The sequence below is a fragment of the Benincasa hispida genome, chromosome 11 (assembly GCF_009727055.1).
Source record: "Benincasa hispida cultivar B227 chromosome 11, ASM972705v1, whole genome shotgun sequence".
In the NCBI taxonomy this organism is placed as follows: Eukaryota; Viridiplantae; Streptophyta; class Magnoliopsida; order Cucurbitales; family Cucurbitaceae; genus Benincasa; species Benincasa hispida.
In genome coordinates this window covers 10,793,653-10,815,359 of record NC_052359.1, presented here as the reverse complement: position 1 = coordinate 10,815,359, position 21,707 = coordinate 10,793,653, and the positions used below count along the sequence as shown (strand labels likewise).

At 31.7% G+C, this 21,707-nt stretch overlaps 2 protein-coding genes across 2 annotated transcripts; both read right to left on the bottom strand.

Moving 5' to 3' along the window:
- Positions 1-1,347: 1,347 nt before the first annotated feature.
- On the bottom strand, positions 1,348-2,310 carry LOC120091221 (nuclear transcription factor Y subunit B-3-like). Its single transcript, XM_039049142.1, has one exon. The coding sequence runs from the start codon at positions 2,165-2,167 to the stop codon at positions 1,634-1,636; it is 534 nt and encodes a 177-aa protein (XP_038905070.1). The 5' UTR covers positions 2,168-2,310; the 3' UTR covers positions 1,348-1,633.
- Positions 2,311-9,745: 7,435 nt separating this feature from the next.
- LOC120089808 (ABC transporter F family member 4) lies at positions 9,746-19,742 on the bottom strand. The gene is made up of 12 exons (XM_039047210.1): positions 19,584-19,742; positions 16,561-17,454; positions 16,448-16,481; positions 15,941-16,020; positions 15,668-15,727; positions 15,382-15,492; positions 14,101-14,181; positions 13,905-13,988; positions 12,004-12,454; positions 11,686-11,798; positions 11,027-11,057; positions 9,746-10,230 (listed from the first exon to the last, which is right to left on the bottom strand). Exons 2-12 carry the CDS (start codon positions 17,389-17,391, stop codon positions 10,040-10,042), a joined length of 2,067 nt encoding a protein of 688 aa, XP_038903138.1. The 5' UTR covers positions 17,392-17,454; positions 19,584-19,742; the 3' UTR covers positions 9,746-10,039.
- Positions 19,743-21,707: the final 1,965 nt, after the last annotated feature.

The window sequence follows — 21,707 nt, the reverse complement described above, 5'->3', positions numbered from 1 at the left end:
AAATTGAGTTGAGATGGTTTAAGAAGTCTATGTCTTGAGTGTAGAATGAAGTCGGATTGAGTTAGGATAGTTTTTCTTTGTAACCTAAAAAAGGTGTGATTTTTTATAGCATGTTTGTAATTTTTTGTTCAACTATTCACTTACACATACTTTCCCAATTTTTCAACAATCATAAGTAGGGGTGATCATCGACCGGTCAGGATCGATTTTCCGACCAGATCGACGCCGAACCAAGTATAATCGATTCTAAACCTTGTCAAACCGATCCAACCGTCGTCTGAGAAAAAAGCACAACCAGCTGACCGATCGGTTGGTTTGGTCGATTTTGGATTTTTTTCTTTTTAAAAAAAATATTTAGACAATCTAAGTGAGTTTTATAAATTTTCAATAGTCTAAATTAGACTTAGAAAAAATGCTATATTTAATTTTTTATATTTTACCACTTAGTTGTTAGTGCTAAGTAGTTAGTGCTTTTAGGTAAAAATTATATTTAGTTATAAATCGTTATCATTATAAATAGAAAATTTCTAGTATGCTAGAAATAGGAAGTAGAAACAGAAAAGAAAAAAAACAGGGCAGTGGAACTCCAATTGACGGCTGTGGCTTCATTTTTAGATAGAAACAGAAAGTAGAAATCCTAGACAAGGCACGTGTGACGTGATAGTGATTTTTTTTAAAAAAAGCACATATCGGTCGGGTCAGACCATCTTCACCAACCGACGTGGAAGTCGATTCAAATAATGCCAAACCGACTCCGACCAAACTTCACTAATCACCGTCCGTCCGACTCGATTTCGACCGATTTGGATCGGTCGGATCGGATCGATTTTTCGGTCTGTCATGTTCACCCCTATTCTTAAGATGTTTATTCAAGAACTCTAAATATATTTTATCATTTTTTACATGTAATCCTTGCATGTGATATATACAAAATACTATTCTTTATATGATCAACAAACTTATAACATAATTTAATAATTGTGTAAAATATGAGTTGAACGTGTACAACAAATAAATAGGCATTAATAGTTTATTTATGAATCTGAATAGAACACTCAAGAACAAGACAAAACACATTTCTATAAACAACAAAAATGAAAAAGAATAAATAAAGAGCACGATATAACCAAAATGAACCAAAAGCAAAATATAAAAACAAAAATCATAATATTTAAACTATCATCAGAGCCTAATTTTAGACTCAATTCTTAAAAACAACAAAGGGTAAGCATTAACCTAGAGCTAACAAAATGAATTTATAATTAGTCCCAAGGATAGAATGTTTAAGAAATTATTTTTTAAAAAAAAAATCAAACAAAAAGAAGTAAAAAAAACCAACTAAAAAAATTTAGGAAGCAAAGTAACGATTCAACATAATTTATAATTGTTATAAAAATTATAAAATGCATATTTATTAAATAAAAATAGATTAAATTCATGGCCTATTATTATTATTTATCTACGTCATTATAATTTTATAAAATTAAAAAGACTTAAACCTCCATCAGCTGCCCATCTTCATTTTATGGAGGATAAAATGGAGATTTCGCCGTCATGGTGATTGGTAATGGTAATGAATGTAGTAGTGTATAGTGCTGGGCCCAATCAAAGCCAATGGGCCGGGCTGGGCCATCTACCTGGGCCGACCCGTAGTAGTAAACCCAGGCCCATCCCAACGCGGCCCATTAGAACCATAAACATTCGGAGGCATCATCGTCATCCCCATCCCATCCCCGAATTCCCCACCGCCGTCGAAAAACGTACTATTGGCAGCTGCGGCGGAGTTAGCGGCGGCGTTGGCGGAGTCACGTGACGCAAGCGTGGTCCTCTCGCCTTCAATTTCTCGAAACCGTTGGAGATAAAACTTGAGAGGATCGACATAGTCCTCGAACCCTAAGGTCGCCATAGCCCAGAGCAAATCGTCGCCGTTGATCGTCTTTCGCTTCTCGTTGTGGCACTTCTCGGAGGCTTCGCCGGTGACGAAACTGATGAACTCAGAGACGCATTCTTGGACGGTTTCTTTGGCGTCTTTTGAGATCTTGGCGTTCCCAGGGAGAGCCTTTTTCATGATCCGGCCGACGTTGGCGATCGGGAGGAGGCGGTCGTGCTCACGTGGAGAGGGAGATTTCTGGCAGCCGCCGCCGGAATCGTTGTCGGAATCCGCCATGGAAAGGGAAGGAGGAATTAGGGTTTCTGGATTGGTAAAGTGAAGAGGTGAATAATATGGGTGTGAGATTTTTGTAGGGGATGGAATAGGATGGGAAAGTTGCCAAGTTGCTAAATGCTACCAATGGAGAAGGAAAAAATAAATGTTAAATTCCTAATTTGCTTCCAAAACTAGGACTGGAACCACAAAAAAAAAAAAAAAAAAAAACCAAACCAATCCGTTTTTTAGTATAAAATTGAAAATCTTAGTTTATATTTGACGAAAACAAAAAAGTATGGGTTCGGATCAGTTTTTTATTAGAAAAATCAATCAAACCAAACCGATCCAATGGTATATATATATATCCTTAAAAATAAATTATCTTTTAGTATTTTAATTATTATGGTGTATGTATATTTGTTGTTTAAAAAAAAACTCATTATTGTGGTCTTGTTTGTTTTTTTATTTAGAAAACTGCAAAGAAAAAAGGTCGATTTTCAATTTATGAAAAAGGAAATAGACCCGATTTTAATTTTAAATTAGTAAAAAGGATCAATTCAAAACAAAGGGTAATAAAAATAAAAATTGGAAGAAAAACGGAAATACCAAAAATCGAGAACCAGATAATAAACTAATCCAATGATTTTGTTCTTTGTTGGAAATTAGTTTGGATATCTTCTTTGTAAAATCAATTGGTTTGGTTTGGTTCTTGGTTGACCTCAAAACCGACAAAATCAAACCCGTTATCACCCATATCCAAAATTTTAGATATTTTAACAATCAATTTTGCAACCATTGATTTATTTGCTGAGAAACCTTTTAAACCAACTCAATGACTAAAAGAGTATTTATTTTCTTTAATTTTTCTTGTATGTGATTTTTTTGTTTAATGACAAGTTTATGCCTTGCTAAGGTTTTTTTATTTATGAAAATGAAGGTTATAAATACTATTTTCATCTGTTGAATTCTTTGTTTTATTACCATTTTTAGGAGTTTTAAAAAATTAAACCAAAATTTGAAAACTATAAAAATAGTTTTAAATAACTTATTTTTGCTTTTAGAATTTGGCTAAACGTTCAAGTTTGTAATTTGGAGTTGGTGGAGTGAATATTATAATCTATTTCATGTTTAGGGCTCCAAATATAATAGTGGTGTTTACAACTATTTATAACCTATAATTAATTAAATTAGTTTGCGCCACAACAGAGACTATAACCCACGTACTATAGTGATAAAGATGAAAGGGTAAAAAAACAAACACAATTTTTAAAAACAAATAAGACCTCATTTGGTAACCATTTCACTTTTGATTTTTTGGTTTTGAAAACTGAACCTATTTTCTTATGTTTTTCTACTATGATTTGTATATTTCTTTAGTAAAAATATTGAATACTTAGCCAAATTCTAGAAACAAGAACAAATTTTTAAAAACTATTTTTTTTAATTTTCAAATTTTGGTTTGATTTTTGAAAACATGATAATAAGTAGATAAGAAAGAATTTTAAAAATTAAAAACAAAATAGTTACAAAATCGAGCATAAATGGCAACTATATAGGCCTTACTAATTTCTCAATTACGTGTAAAATAAATTTCACACAAAATTAATATTTTAGGGGTCTATTAAACTTTTTTTTTTTTTTTTAGTACAAAGTGTAATTTACTCTTTTTTTAAAAAAAAAAAAATTCATGACTCCCTATTTAATTTTATGTAGCTTTCTTTGTAAGAAACGGTGTATGCATGGAAGCTTAAATGAATTTATTTTACCTATTTTCAATGCTAATGTGTAATTTACTTTTCTTTCAAAGAACATGCTTGAAATACCAATTCTATGAAGATTAGTAATTTTTGTAATGAATTAATCCCCAACCTACAATATTAAGATTTTTTTTGTATGAAATTAGAATATAATATGATGAGCATTGATAATTCCCTTCTGTTTAATTAATCTATACTACTTATTAATGCTATTTTTAAAAATATATATATACTTTTATGATCTAGATGTTATAGATTTACCGAAGATTTTGAAATTAAAATAAATAATTTTTATATTGGTTTAAGATTTGACGATTTATTATTGTTATTGGATTTAATTAACAACTTTTGTTGCTTGATTTAAGGATCCGTTGTGCAAGATTTGGACAAGGGCATTTTTGTACTCGAGGTTTTGTTGAAAATAAGATTTTTTGGGGTTGGCCATTTTTGCAATTAGTTTTTTTTTTTTCCTTCTTTTTATTAAAATTGGCCAATTTCTCAGGATTTTCTCCTAAGCAACAACTAGTTTTCGCTTGACCTGAAACAGTAAATTTCACGTCATATAATCTGACACTTCCCTCACTTGTTAATTATGAGGGGGTTTAAATATAGTAGCTCTTGGACCATTTGCTCCAATATCATGTTAAATCATCGATTGACCCAAAAATTTAAACTAACGATGGAAGATAAATTTGCATTATAATATCTAACATTGACCTTGGACATGTTTTACAATCGCCCCTAATCTAGCCCAATCTGTTAGGATGAAAATAATGTCGACATCTACTTCTAAAGAACCCATTCACAATATTCCTCTAAGATCTCCAGCAACAACAGATATCGTAAGGGCTTGTGATTTCCAGCGGCAACAGATGTTGTAAGGACCCATTTGGATTGATTAGAGACAAAATATAATGAGTATAGAAAAATTTAATATTATATCATCTAACACTCTCTCTAATTAGAGGTGTTCGTGGGTTGGACTTTTTAAACTCAACTTAAATAATTAACCCTTATTAAAAAAATGAATTCAATCCAACCCAAATGTTTCATGGTTGGGTTAGTTCAGGTTACTCGGGTCATTTATTTAAATTTTTGTTAAAACAAGAAGTACATTGTTAATACATAAAAATTCGATATAACTATTTTCATATATGAATTAAAATTAACCACTCAATTTCAATTTATATAATGTATAATCTTTTTTTAAAGTGCAAAAAAAAAACTATTTTTAAGAGTTTTTGAAGAATAAATTATCTAAAAAACCGATAAAATTAAAGAAAACTAAAATAGATATACGTATATCTTATTATACATAAGCAAAACACAAAAAAGATATTTTAAAGTTAATAATAAGTTCGGGTTCGTTTGGGTTATTTTAGGTGATCCATGAACCAACCTAGCCATAAATTTTCATTTATTTGAACCCAGCCCAACCCAAAGAGTTCATAACCCAATCCAAACCGAATGGGTTGGGTTGGTTGGTTTTTTCGAGTCATTAGGTTTTTTGAACACCCCTACCTGTGATCACCAGAATCAATATTAATTGAGAAAGAAATAACATTGCACAATTTTGAATGATTTGAACACAGAATAGAATCCTTTGTACCATCTGTTGGGTGATGGTAAATTTAATATCATATCATTTAACATATCTACATTACTAAGAAGACTCGAACAAAGAAGTTCGAATGATCATTTAGTCATTCTCTTGGGATCTTGGGGAAATAAACATTTTTGTATCCTCCCAACACCAAACCTCTCATAGTCCCATCTGCAAAAATTCTATTCCCCATTAACGTAAGAAAGATTGTAACCCACCCTATGGGATAGAAAATCATATGAATGCAAATACTCCTTTACTAAAGACTTAAGGAACTATAACAATCTCCAAACTTGTTTAACAAGAAGAGCTTGATCAAAGCCTCTCATTTTTTTTAATAGATTTTCCGTTAGAACTCGACGAACCTCACCAAAAGCTACCCATAAATGTAGACAAGTCATCACAATAATTTGAATAATTTTAAACAAGACGAGAAAATTCCTTAGTACTTCCATATTACTTCTTGTGTTCACAATAGAAATATGTAAATAGATCCCACTATATATTTTTAAAACGTGTTAACATGACACACAATAAATGAAAGTAATATGAAGAATTTTTTATACTACCATAATATAAAATATTTTCCCATAAGAAACATTATCATTAGGAGCGATTTAATTAATACTTCATTTACTCTATCTTATTAAAGAATCTCTTTATTTCTAAATTTTTTTCCTTTTAAAAAAATTCAAATCGCAACATTTCTTACCATAGAGATTAGACGTATTTCCCCAAACTAGTTACCACTTTGATTTGCAAAGCTTGAGCCATGAATAGCCTTTAATGCTCATTGATATTAGAACTAAATAGAATTGCTTATTTGGCTAAATTAATACCTATTTAATAGGTACCTAAAAATACTTTATTCAATCTTTCTCAATATATCTATAATAGACGTACCAGTCCATTTGTAACTACATTCACCTCAACAATTGTATTCGATAGTCATATATTGTACCTACATTTGATTTTTTTCAACAAACACTTCAAATGAATGTATCAATTTATGTGTACTCGTATTCATTTGAAAGTCACATCTTGTGAGTATAGATTGTTGTTATTCAATTTTTCTCAACATATTACACATAGAGGTTGAAGAATAGTATCCGTCAGCATACGATAAAATAAAAATTTATTAAAAACATAAGTAAAAAAGGAACTTAAAAATTCTTCTCATAGTTGCATTTATATGTGTTATAGATAGGTAATTCATATAAAAATAGGACAATTTATTTTAAATAAACTACAATTTATGAAGTAATGAACATGCACATTTTATATTGCTTTAATTTAGTTGTGAGTGGAATGGAAGTGGAGTGAGTTCCTATGAGTAGCTTAACCAATGCCTAGAGATTGAGGGCACTACCAAAAGTATATGACTTTTTAAGATATTATAGAGATAAATAGTAAATAATTAAAATTTAATCTCTATCATTTAATTAAAATTTAGTATTTATAGTTTGATAGAATCTTCATAAATAGTTCTTACAATAGAGATTATGTACAAAAATTTTATCAAACTATAAGAACTAAGTTTTAACTCTTAAAATTCAGGGACTAAATTCTAAGGGATTAAATTTATAATTAAACCTAAGATTTATTTAAATTTATATACATAATTTTTTTAGGGGATTATCACCGTATATCAAATATAGATTGCGACAGAAATCTAGATGTCTATTGCAATCTATTGTTGTCTATTACTAATAGACAATGACATTTTGCTATACTTGAAAATATTTTCAGCAGATTATCATTTAAAACAACTAACATTCTTTTAATGTAATTTTTTTATAAAAAAAATAATAATATGTCCTATTTTAATATTCATGTCATTTGAATAAGCAATTTTTTTTTTTTCTTAATCATTCTTTTTGGATAGATTTGGAAAGTTCCAAAATCTTAATTATGAAATATGATGAAGAAAGCCATGCGTGTATATCGTATCATATGTGCCCCCCACCACTTTGAATAATTTTTGCTTTCTTCCCTTTAATTGGTCACTACAAATCAAGTGCTCCATTACTTTTGAGTGGACATGTTTTGTTTCTATCTCACCCAAACTTTTCTTTAAAATACTTTACAAAATATTATTTAAAAGAATTAATAACAATGGATAACCATTTTATTGAAATTCAGACAGAGAGTGACTTCCACGTGATAATAACGATAAAATTTTTTAAGAGAAAAAAAAACGTGGTTAGAAAAAGAAAGAGAATCATGTAGAAGGGTATGATACTTGCCGCACATTCTGATGCTTAAGTCGAAGAGTGAAAGAATATTGAAGTTTAAGGATTTGAGGATGAGAATTGTTTTACTTCTTATGGAGTCATATTTTAACTTATTTTCTATTCTTATTAGGGTCTTTTCATGGCCTTCGGCCTTTTTGTGAGATTTAAATTTTACCTATAATACATTTCAAATGAGAGAAATTGTGTGCATATAACTCATGAATAAGGTATGACAGTTGCACTATACATAGATAGATACATTGAAAAGTGATATTTTTTTTTTGTTTTTAATACAATAATTGGAGGTAGGGAGATTCAAACCACAGATCTTGTGGTTTCTAGTACACTCGGATATCAATTGAGTTGTGCTCGTTTTGGCTTGATGAGTGATATTTATTTGTCCAATTTGAGTTTTTTAAGTTATCATTTTTTCTCTTGCTAAAAAAATAAGCCATCTAAGTGGACGTTGACGGGTGGCAGTGATGAGAGGGTGAAGATTTGAGAAAGGAAGGAAGGAGAAGAAGTGGGAGAGAAGAAATAGAAAAGGATTTTTATTTAATAATTAAAAAATTAGAAATTAATTAATTAAAAAAAACAGGTGTCATTTGTTACACCCGTAGTTCAAAATTTGGGTTGACTTCTTGAAATATCAAAAGCTCGAAATTTCGGTAAAAGGGATTTCAATTTTTCTCGATTTCTCAATTTTTTTTCTTTTTTTACCATTAGCTATACTAGCTAAAGGGAAATGTAAGAGAAATTTTTCTCCCTTTTATTATACAAAATCTTTATTTTCAAAAAACCTCGTATTTTCATTCAAATATTTTTTATTGAATTTTCGCAAACTTGAATTAATGTGAGTTATCTAATATTCCTCTCATTTTCTCTCAAGCTTTATCTACTTGTAGAATTATCTTTTTCTTCTTTCTTTTCCATTATGTTGTGTTATGTCTAATGTTATATTTTTTTTATATCCCTCTTATGTTTAATGTTATAATTTTTCTATTCTAATTATGTTATGTTAGTTTAATGTTATGATTTTCATTTTTTTATCTACTTTATTTTATAATAAATAATTTACAATTATTTTATAGGTAAATATTTCATGACTTTTAATTTTATAATTAATTTTCAATATTTGAAATGATTTTCTAATTGTTTTTCCTTTTTTTAAAAAAAGTTTCTACTCTCGCATCGACATTTTGAAATTTTCGTCGATATCGATATTTTCACAAATTGGGACCTTAATATTTTTATCGATATTGATATTTTGAATCTTGATTACACCACCATCCTATTAAAAATTAACAAAAAACTCAATTACACTAAGGTACACACTCTATTGCATTATATATAGATAAATAGCATGTGAGATTTATAATTTTACCAGTTTAGACTCCCAATTAAGATTTTCTTTAAAAATTGACTTATGCACCCTTTCTAATTTTCTTAGACATTTGAAGCCTACATAAAACATGAACAATTTTCAAATGTAAACTAAATAAAAATAAAAAATAAAAAAAATCTAAGTTGGTTGATTCAATTATAACTTAAAAGTTTGAGGGTGTCAACCGTTAGTTCAAAGTTTAAAAAGTTAAAATTATTAGACCAAATTTAGATTAATACAACTCCCAAATTGTATGTGTGTACATTGAAATTTTGTCTTAAAAAAATGGTTCTACCAAAAAAAAAAAAAAAAAAAAAAAAAACTCAGTACTCAAATACAATCTAAACCAAATTTCAAGACCAATCAGACACTAAATTATATTATTAGATAAAAACAAAACCTAATCAATCTGACAGAATATCTAATTGAATTTTCTATTTAAATTTCTCTAATTATTTGAAGAGTCTAAAAAATAAAAAATAAAAAAAAAGTTTGGGTTGAATTAACAGAAGTAAAGAAAAATAGCATGGGTGTGTCAAACAACGAAGTGAACTCCATTGCATTTAAAAACATTCCAAAAAATGAAAATAGGCTCTTAAAAATAAAAATGAAAAATGAATCTACAAGCCCTAAAAACCTCAAGGCTAAGCAAGCCCTTCCTTAATGGTCAGTATTATATATATTCATGGAATTATTATTCCCAACAGATTTTATATGTCAGTATAAAAAGAAGCTGCAATATTTGCAACACCTATAAGTAACAACTACCCTTGTTTTTCTAATAAAAACACTAACCTTTCATTAGTAGTAAAAACATGATGATACCAACAAATAAATTACATCCACCACCTTTACAACAGACTGATTTTGAGGGCTTTCATATATGTTAGACAAATCCCAGGGCCAACTCTTCACTCAAGTTTCCACCTTTTGACCTCCTCCTCCTGCTGCCTGTTTACCATCCTTCTCGGCATCACCTTCGCCTTCGCCTCTACCTTCACCGCCATCTTCCTCTTCTGCTTCGTCTGCTAGTTTCGTGAGCTCCTCTTGGATCATAAGTTTTATCGACGACTTTTGTGTCGTGAGATCCATCTTGAATTGCCGAGCTGAGAAACCACAAGCAGATCAGAGGCTACCATTTTATACAACATGATTGGAAATTTCAACAAAAAAGCACAAACACTTTAGTTTGGCTAGCTGTCCATGTCCAACGTGTTGAACACTTAATCATTCCGATACTTGTTGGACACGTATTGAACATTTGTTATGTTAGTACAACAGATGTGTTAGACATACATAGAACATTTAATAGGTAGACTAAAAAGACACATGACAACGATAATAACTTTTGAGTGTGAAATACAAGCAGCTAAGTTTTTTAAGCATATATGCATCAAATCCATTTACTTTGAATTTTCTTTTGGTATAAAAATTATGTATATTTTTTAAAATGTATATTTCAATAAGCCTTGCCACATGTCATCGTGTCCATGTCGTATTTGTATCCCGTATCTGTATATATGCTTCTTAGGTTTTCAAGATCCTACAAATGAATATTTTACTAAAAAAGCTACTCTCTATTTGAATACTTAGAAAAGAAACTCTAAATTTAAAAGTAATCCATCCAAACACGTGATTGGTGTTTTGTTTTCTTTCAGAAATATGTGCAAGTTTAAAATGACTAATCACAAAAGAAAATCTAAAACGAACTTCAAAACCAAAAAAATTTATTGATTCAAGATTCTCTATAGAAAGTATAATAATTTTTACTATTTATTGGTAGATATCTTAATTGGTGGTGAAAAAACTAATCAATCAGAACTTCTCCTGAGGATGAAATGCAGCACTTGTAAATTGTAAACTCCACAAACCACAAAAAATGCACATAGGTAAGAAACGTACCAAGCTGCTTCAGAATGTCAGTGAAGGTGGCCTGCACGAGACAAATATAAACTGAGTTATTTGGCAATTCCAAAAGGTGAATGACATTTGCCATCCAAAGCAAGCATGAAATGTAATATTCTTCGACAGAGAGTTTCAGAAACTAAGGTTACGCTGCTCGCCATTTCAAAAGCCAACATATAGCACCTATTTTGTTATTCAATCCTCAACTCATTTTCCTGTCTTTCTCCAAACTCTTGGCCATTCGTCCTTCAAACCTACTAACAATGTCTAGAACCACAACTATTTGCTTTATCAACCACCTTTTGTCAGCATCATTAGGCTTTTGGATGCTTCTATTGCATAATACTAAATACAAACCAGTGAATATACATGTACTCTACTACAGCTGTTAAAAGTCATTATACGTTGCATTAACAGAAGAAAGAATCTAATAGCTCAGATATGCATGAGTTTAATCCTAAACGTCCACGAAGTGGAGATCAAGTGACCGTTAATGCTTGTAAACATATGTACTGCAGTACTATAACCAACGTCCAACAGAAGCGAATGAATGAAATCCAACAGCCAGAAAATCATGCAGAGTTACAACTAAATATCAAGTATTGAATGAGCTTGCCAACTAAACTTAGTGATCAGTACGAATACATGACACTTACCGTAGTAAAGTCAACAACTTTAAGAATTTCACATATTGCTTCCCTGAGCTCATCGTCACTTGGCCTTGTTTTCTCCTCCTTGGTCTTCTCCTTCCCTTTTACAATTTTCTTCCCTAAAACATAGAACAATGGTATAAGTAATGCAGTGTAGATCGCAGTTGCCATAATCTCTTAGGGTCCCGAATAGATTAATGTAATACCATAATTTTGGAGTTCAGAAGAATAATAATGAAACGCATCAATTTCTTTTATTTGTATATCCAAGGCAAAAAAAGAATGGGACAGAATAAAAAGAACAGAAAAAATCATGACAGATACCAGGCTTCTCCTTGGCAGCAGATTTTGGTGGAGTCAAGGCCTTGCTCTCTTTCTCGCTATTCTTCTTCCTAGAGAATACCTTTGGACTAGCATCACTGCCATCAACCTTAGCACGACTTGCTGATGACTTCTTTGTTGTAGATTTTGCTGAATCAGATTTATTGGAACCTGTAACTTTCTTGCTTCTTGCTTTTCCTACAGATCCCCTCTTTTTTGATGAACTTTTTGAACTTGCTCTGGGTCTTTCTTCCTCAGATTCATCAGTTGGGTCATTGATATCTTCACTTTCTGGCTGCTCGGACAGTTCATCATCAGATTTTTCTGTGGTTCCATTCTCGTTCTCCTTGTCATTTTCTTCTTCTGCTTCCTTCTCTTCTTCTGACTCGTCATCTTCATCACTTAAATTTTTTGTCATCTCAGACCTTGCACTCTTCCCCCTTTTTCTACGACTCTAGAGTCAACCCAGAAATAAAATAAAGTAGTTAAGCTATCACACTTCATCATAAAAGATTATACTTCTAGATGAACTATCAAAAACTAAAGATTTTGAGTTGTAATTAGTAAAGTGAGGTCTCGGGAGGCCTCTTGTATTTATATAAACTAAATAAGAAAATACAGCCACTCTAAATACTACGTGAGGAGGCCAAGTATTCCCCATCTTTCCTCAGAGTTAGAGGTACTCTATTTACCAAGGGACCCCATGTATGCCCAACCAAAAAGACATCTATTTGGTTAAGAAACAATAACAACCTAACGGACACTATTGTCTTTGCTAATACAAAACGAGACCCACATTCGCGCACACAACACATTTTACCTCACTCCCATACAACTAACTCTACACAATCCACTAGGCCGACATTCGTCTAGCATATGTAAAGTGCACTGGAGGTTAGGGTCTAGGGATCCTTATCATAAAGACTTAAAAAAGGATAGACAAGGAAACAGAGAATCGAGGAAGTAATATTTCGAGAGGCAGGGTTAAGGAAATGCTATTGGCCCATAGTAGCTAACAAACTCTCGCTCCTCCTGAAGGTCCATGGTAACAAACTACAGGAGAAAAACCCTTATTCACAAAGCCTGCTGCTTCAAATTAAAATTTTATACTATAATTAGAGTCTATTTTCAATAGTCTACGGTTTTAAATTTGTGATTGTATGTGCTATTTGAAAGTTGTTTTTACAAACTAAATCAATGAAAGCATTGTTGGGTTAGCTGAAGCCTAAAAGTTGTTTCAATTTCTATAAATAAAACACTACTATAGAACTTGCAATAAATGATAATTAAAACAGTACTATATCAATTTCAATCCCCTTTCTAGTTATTTAAAATTTTAACCAAACACTACTAATATTTAAAAATACATTTGTCTTCCATCAGCACCTTAAAAGACATGTCAAACACGCCTAATTTAATTATTTTCTCTGAACCCTGAAGACAAAGGTGTGTCACTGGCAAGAAGTGACTCGATTCAAAGGCTTCTCAATGAATCTTATCGTTTGCTTCTTTCCAAATGAAAGAAAATGAGGTAAACAATACTGTAAGCTTGAACACATCCTGCATTTCCTTATACAGAATTTGATGAAGCCAACAATTTTCCTAAATATTCAAATGCAAGGACAAGAACCAAAACAAATAAATTTCTTTTAAGGAAAAGAGAACAAGAACAAGAAAAGATCCTTTCATGAAGCCAACATAACTCAGCAAGACATCAGAAGAACAAAAGGCACCATCAATTATACTTGAGCTTGATATATCTATCTTCTACTGAATATAAAAGGCATAACAGGTAAGTGTAAAAACAAAAACTAGCTCCAGAAATGGATGTTGCACAAGCGATTGGATATAAACAAGGCCAAGGTAATTCATCAATTACAATCTCAGAGAGATAAGAATGCCACCTTTGCTGAATTTCTTGAACTACTGTCTCCAGGAGTTGATATTCCTCCTTTTACTGCCCGTTTACGCTTTTTACCCTTGCTCAACTGTAATTAACCACAAGAAAAATTAAGAAACTAGATCCAGACTTGAGTTAATATAAAGGAAACATTCAATTAGGAAGATTAAGTTCTTTTGCAATCAGGAGGGGGGAAAGACCTTTTCTTTTTCTGCAAGGAGAACAGTAGTTGTAGCGTGAGGAGCTATTAAAAATTCTATGAGCTTGCCAATAATATCTTCCTGAAAGAAGTTTAAAAAATTAACATCAAACTCATGCAATGGAAAAAATATATGTTACTTGAAAAAGAAAACAAAACCTTTGAGTTTCAATGTTAAAAATCTCCCCAACATTTCATTCTCCTCCAAATACCATTTATAAGAATAATGCCAACACAATCTTTCCATCTAGCAATGACACAAGAAATTGTTTAATTTATTCTAAAGTCTATTCATTAGTCTACAGTTTTAAGTTAGTGAATTTATGTGCTATTTGAAAGTTGTTTTTACAAAGTAAATCAATGAAAGCATTGTTGGGTTAGCTGAAGCCTAAAAGTTGTTTCAATTTCTTTTTCTTCAATTTATTTTCATGGATGGCCCCATGTTTAAAACAACATTGTTCTTATTATTTGTTAGATGATATGACATTAAATTTGCCTTCATCCATAAACTTAAGCTTTTAGATCAATCAACGATTTAAGATGGTATCAGAGCAGGTGGTTGAGGGCTTGAGTTCAAACCAAATAAATTATAGATGTGAATAGTTTTTTATATAAGAGAACAACCCCTAACTATACCCCAATTAAACCCTAAAAAATAAATAAATAAAAATTCATTTCACGATGATAAGACCTAACAGATTTAGTACAAAAGAAACCTAAGGATAATCAGAAAAGCCCTTGATGCCCAAGTATAACATGTGAATAGTTGAACAATGAACTTAGCATTTAGAACTCACCCAACACAGATCCTAAGACCCCCCAACAAAATAAAAAAGAAAAATAACTGTGAATGTCATCTTAAACTACTGAATGACCCCATAAACATTACATTAAATATCACGGTTGGTGGATGTCAAACTTTGAACCGTAAACTAAACTAATCCCACTAAATCACTTTTTCTAAAAAATTCTGTTACAGCGTGAGTCCGGGGATCATAGAATACTCGATAAACTACCAAAGGCTAGTTATGGAACGAAAGTTCAGTACATGAACAATAGGTGATGATTGCATATGATATTGGCAAACAGTGATTCCAATTTGAAATAAGTCCTCATTATTAGGATACAAATTTTAGAAAATTCTTATGTCTGGATATTACAATTTCAGAACGTAATAGATCTGAACTTTTCATACTCAATACTCATTATCTATGAACTTTGTACAGTTTTCCAAATGCAGACCAAGGAGTCCAAGTACAGCAACAAAGATTATTGAACATACCTTCCTTGTGGTGGCCTTCACAACAGGAATATCTAGCACATCACACAATTCCAATAATTTCTCTTTATTACACTTGTCAAATTTTTCTTTGACTTTATTCTTTTGTTTTTCCTGCAAAGAAAACGGAATTGTATGACAACAAAAGCCTTGAGAAATCTTATTTTATGAAAACAAAACCCTGGGAAACTGAAACGTCTGCTGAAAATATGTAATTCTGGTAATTACTAATTACTGATGGCTCCTAGTTACAAACATTTCGTACTGATAGAACATACAATATTTTTACCTCATCTCCATGCCACACAAAACCTGAAAACCTTGATATGTTGCTCTTAATCTGAAATGCCTGGAGGAAAGGGAGAAAAAGAAGGAAAGCAATAGACCTTAGATGCAAATACTCCATAACTACATTACTATGAAGTTGTAAGCCAAAACATCGGCAACACCAAACAGTACCGCTCGTTAGCACTTAATAGCATGCATGTGTACCTTCAGGATTCAGGAATCACTCACCATGGAACTAGATGATTAACACATAAGAAAACCACTTATAAGTTACCTTTCCTCTCCTTCCAAATAAAATTGTATGAAGCAGCCTGAAGATGTCATCAGTCTTCTTCCTTGATAATTTGAATGCCACTAAAACAAAAAAGGCTTCTTTTTCAGAGTTCATTTAACACATATATATTATTCATTACTCATCATATCAATAAATAAGTAGTACACGCAGGAAGCAAAACAAGTAATGACTTGAAACAGAACAACTTTAAACTGCCTCATTACATCAGTTGTTATTTCAGAAAACAAACCACGGCATGGAAAAAAAATTGTGCTCATACTTTTAGATAAGGTAATTTTTCTCTTTAGGCTCAGGAAAAGGAAAGAATAATGAATCTATTAAAGACAGTGACTTAACAATTTATACTTCAAAGAAATCTGAGCAACAAATAAAGACAACGTAGAACCACAGTACTCAATAGACCATCATAAACATGTTGGAGAAATTATATAACGCAAAATGGGATTCGCAACAACAAAGTGGAAGATGGTTCTGAATTGCGCATACCATTGGGTATATCTTTAAGTGGAGTACCACGGCCCTGCAGTTTCCAACAAAAAGAAATAGAATCAATTTCCTAGAAAGAATACTAAACAGTCTAGAAAAGAAAAATACAATACCTTTTCAATGTGGAATTCCTTCACAGCATATCTTTCTATAGATGCCACCAACCTTTCAACTGATTTGCGCTCACGTACAGGGCGATCAATAATGGGAGTCCTTATCTCTGCCTCCTCCTTTTCATCCACTTTGTTGTTTCCTTTTGATTTAACCGCACCCTTTCTCTTTCTTCCTTTCTTTGTTTTCTCTTCGTTGGGATCTTTATCCTTCAATTCCTTGTCATCCTCTTCCATATGGCTGTCAACCTTCTCTACCTCATCTTTGGCATCCTCAGTTTCACCTTTAGTTTCAATTTCTTCATCTTTGGCATCCTTGATTTCTCCATCTTTGGCATTCTCATTCTCTTCATCTTTGAGATCCATATTGCCTTCGTCTTTGATATACACATTTTCTTCATCATTCTTATCATTTGGATTCACATCTTCCTCCATTGCCTGAATTTTAGCTTCCTCCTTTTCATCCTTCACGTTTTCTTCATTGATTCCCTCATCTTCCTTGATCTCAGGTTCTTCTTCCATTTTCGTGACCTCTGCCTCGACATCAGCACCCTGCTCAATTGCTGGTTCCTTCACTCCATTTTCCTCCCCCTTAGCCACAGCCTTGTTGGTTTTTTCCAGTTCACTGGTCCCATTTGTCACAGCCTCAATGGTATTTGTCATTTTATCATCTTCAGTGGTTCCATTTTCCACGGTCTCGACAGTATTTTTCATTTTATCTTCTTTATTGTTTCCATTTTCCACAGTCTCAACTGTGTTTAATTTTAAATCTTCTCCTTTGGCTTCATTTTTTGTATTCTCAATGGTAATTTTTGTTGTATCTTCTACACCCATGATCAATTTATCTCAAATTTAAATCTACAGAAAGCCACAATCTTTTCACTTGCACATCTTCACCTACTCACATGAATAAACGACAAAAAATAGAGAAATATATAACCATTCAATATGAATGTTAAATATGAAAAAACTAATATCATGAAGAAGAAAATGTACCATGAAAAGTGAAACTAAAATACAAATCCAGTTTATGGGAACTAATGCTATTACTCTAAGGTTGCACAGCACTTTATAACAATACTCTAACCAGAAGAACAAAAGAGCAGGTAAGTTATAATTTGGAGTACCAATTGATTCAGTACTAGATCGGTAGTTTTGTTTGTAGGGCTAGACTACCTACTTCAAAAGAAAGTGTCTTAAATGATTATGCTTCTGGAAGAGAATATCACAATTTTTAAGGTACTTAATGCATCGATCTAAACACACTGATCAGCAAATGAACATTTTTTGTTGGGAATACTGGAGGATCAGAGGAAGATAAGTTATAAAGTACAAAGATTTTAAACCATGAAAATAATTTTAAAAAAATCAAATTTTGTGTGGAATGAGATAGGTTCGTTCAGCACTCATCTTTTGCCACATTGATGAATTTGGTTTTATTTAACACTCTCTGTTGGTGTAAACATTTCCAGCCTTTTAAAGATCATAGTCCTTCTTTAATTTACAATTGGAGATCCTTTTTGTAATCAACCATTGGTGGTTATTTCATTCAACAGTGAAATTCTTTGTTTCTTCCTAGGGAAAAGAAAAGGCTAGAACTTTTTGTTCAAGTGTGAACTGTAAATAAAAATAGAATAAGCATTTTACTGTGATGATCCTATTATAAATGAGAACTTCATAAGGATAGACAGAACAATATATTTCATTTTTAATTGAATTCAATCAAACTATTTTGGGAAAAAAAATGGTTAAAGTGCCAATTTGATCTCTACTTTTTTTAAAAGGTTCAATGCTTTTAGGTTTCTTCTTCTTCCTTCATCTTTTTTTTTTGGATGAAATGCTCCAAGGTTTCAATTTGACCATTATAATTTAACCAAGTCTTATAAATCATCGGTATCATTTCAAGTTGTTATCATAATGGGAATATGGCACATTCTCTATCTGCTATTTATATCACAATGAGCCAACGGTGGGTTTATATATGGGGATAAAATATGGTTTAAGGATGACTTAAAAGGTGTAGCTAAAGAATAAAAGAGTTTGTTTGGTATCTTATCTGGATTCAATTTTGTGTTTTTAGATTCATTTGAATTCAATGAATTTATATCTAGAAGGTTTATTTATGACAAACAATATAGTGATTGTATTTGTATTCTGTGGCTCGAAACGTGAAAATTTTGAAAATAGAAATCACATATTTTCAATATTTTCAGATTCTAAATCTCCTTTCAAGGATATATTAAATAACAGTAAAAATATAAACTACAATACTGTTTTCCATTAAATCTCTTGTTTTCAAATTACTATCTTGGGATCACCACGAACTACACCCACCCACTAAGCTTTGACAAGACACTATTGGTAATTTAACCTAAATAAATTTGTGAATGAATACGAGATCTGGATCCATTTTCATTTCCGTACAATTTTAACTACAGCATAACAAATAATTCACTTAAAATCTGAACATAAGAACTAAAGAAATCACTTCAAATGACCAAATCTATTAGCATTTGAAATTCATCAGAAATGCACAGAAAATTAAGAAAAGACAGTAATACAAACTCGAACCAATAAAAAGACAATAGCACACAGTTGTTACAAAAAATAACATCATAATTGGCAATAGCATCACTACTTAAAATCCTCAATTCAACTAAAAAATTTCAACAGTGGGAGTAAATAAGATGCTGACATTCATTCCACAAAAGAAACTCTCCATTTGGATAAAAATAAAACAAAATCAACACAAAGAATTCAGTCACAATTTCACTATAGATTAGTAGGAGAACAGGCACTCGCGCACAGAGAGCTGAAAGCCACAAACAAAAAACAGCTTCGCGATAACACAAAACACACACACACTTAAATCACTCAAAATCCAAAAAGAAAATACAAAATCAGCACAGGAACATCTGAAACCCTAATCCTACACATCCAGAACATTCCACAGCAAAATTGTGAAGTTTCAAGCAATATTAAAGCCCTAAAAGAGAAGAAGACAAGCGTAAGAAGCTGAAACTCACTGAATTTCAAAGCTTCTCTAATGGATTCAAGCATCGAACAGAAGAAAGTCGTCGGAGTTCTACTGTCTTACTGTCGCTCTCTCAGCTCCGTAGACAATTTTTTTGTTTTTTCGGCTTCGTTTCGTATTTGTTTTTTTTTTTTTTTTGGGTAATAAAATAAACTAAGTCTCCTTCTCTGATAATTTATACTTCGGACCTCAACTCCGGAATTTAGAAGCAGTTTAATGCCACGTTGGAGACTCTGTCAGCTGACGTGTAAGCAATTTTTTTTTTGTGAGAAAGAGGAAATGGACGGATGGGATGGAATTTAAATGGCATCTGGATATTGGACGGTTTAGATCTGAAATTCGTTTGTTCTTCGAGGATCGCAGGACCCACACAACATTGGCCATTTTTGTATGAAATTTGGACGATGAAGGCTTGTATTTATGACGTGGCAGAAAGCTAACCGTTGAAACCGTTTGATGCTCTTTTTCGTTTTGTATAGTTACATTACAATTTTCCCCTTTTTTAAAGCCAATTTTCCTTTTTTTTTTTTTTTTTTTTTGTGAGCTACATATACAAATAGAGCATTTTTGTAACTGTATTTTCAATGTTGCACCATCTAGTCCTCCAATCACATAAAAAAAGTGAATTAAAATATATTAAAAAAATAATTTGTCACGTGACAAATTGTTATTAGACCACTAAAATTTTAGATGCATCCAAATATTTTTCTTTCAAATATCTATATTTAGAAATTTTTCAACTAGATTTAAAATTACACACAAGCCCCTCCAATTGTTTTGTAATTAGTGGATGATGAAAAACCCAATATTAGTTTACATTTTGCGTCTTCAAAATCAGTGCATTTTTATTATAGCTATTAGATTTGTATGTATTTTTATTTTGTTATATCTTTTTGTTGTAACTGATACCTTGATTATCTCCTTCAAATATCTATATCGATTCTCTTGCTTATATATAAATAAGCATCTTAATTTATCATCTGTAATACAAAGCAATAGATTTCTTTTAGTTTGAATCTTCTCTTGGTCTTTTGTTTTTCCTTTCCCTATCTTTAATGGTGTCATCCTCATCTCCCTTAAACCCCTTAGCTGCTATCTCTGATAGAACCGAAAATGTGATATCTTCCTTTACTTAATTTGAGATTGTTAAGCTACTTAATATGTTTAAATCAATTATTTTTTATGACTCGAGTGTATAAGCAGATGAATGAAGCATTTGGGACAAAAAGGCATTATAAGATGGCCAAGATAGGAGCCAAATTGAACAATTGAAGAAAGAAGGCCAAGAATTGAGATTTTCTGCCTAGTCAAAGAGCCGCAATACTATAAGATAGTAGCTACCTATTCTGCGAAGAACAAAGCAGCATTGTGATGCTACATGTAGCGTTGCAACACTACGACCCGAAGCGGACGATCGAAGAACAGAGCAACATTCTGACGCTACATGTAGCTTTGCAATGCTACGACTTAGAGCAGTGCGTGGAAGCATGATAGCGTCACAATGTTGTCCCTAGCTGCGACAGATTCTATAAATAACTCATCAGTCTGAATCTAAGTTACACACAATCAAATACTCGGTTGTCACTCTGTTTCTACTCGGTTTTCTGCCTCTATTTTGACCAGAACTCTAAATCTTCTTCCCCCTTTTGCATTGTATTGAATTAGAAGATGATTTGTGGCTACATGGTAGGAACTTAGCTTGGGTTTTGTAGTTTATTTATAGTCTAATTCGTTCTTGAGACTATGTTATGTAATTTTGTGAGACTTGTCTGAATTTTATGAGAATTTATCTTGAGTTTATTATTCAATTGTCTTGTATAGGATAATCTGATTAGCTATGCATGTATAATTGATTGCTTTGATTGGCCCTAATTTGTAATCGTTAGGTAGTCATCACCTAGGTACAAGAGTTAAGTAAGTTTGTGAAATTAAATTGAGATTCCAATTAATAAGCATTACTTTCTAACTTTAGATAATTCTCACTTAAATAATTGGTTAGATGATGGAAATCAATTGTTTGGCTTAGCTTTGCCTTAGATCTTAATGTATGTTGATTGATTGATTAGTTGAGGATTCTTGCTTTTCCTTTAATTAACTTGATTTTATGGACTACCGG

What these genes read in the sequence shown, in the direction of transcription:
- LOC120091221 (XM_039049142.1), bottom strand. Translation starts at nt 2,167, where the DNA reads ATGGCGGATTCCGACAACGATTCCGGCGGCGGCTGCCAGAAATCTCCC.
- LOC120089808 (XM_039047210.1), bottom strand. Translation starts at nt 17,391, where the DNA reads ATGGGTGTAGAAGATACAACAAAAATTACCATTGAGAATACAAAAAAT. An exon ending in GTTCAAGAAATTCAGCAAAG is followed by an intron (nt 12,455 to 13,904) that starts GTGGCATTCTTA and finishes GGTTGACTCTAG; the next exon opens with AGTCGTAGAAAAAGGGGGAA. An exon ending in TGCTGCCAAGGAGAAGCCTG is followed by an intron (nt 11,799 to 12,003) that starts GTATCTGTCATG and finishes TCTATGTTTTAG; the next exon opens with GGAAGAAAATTGTAAAAGGG.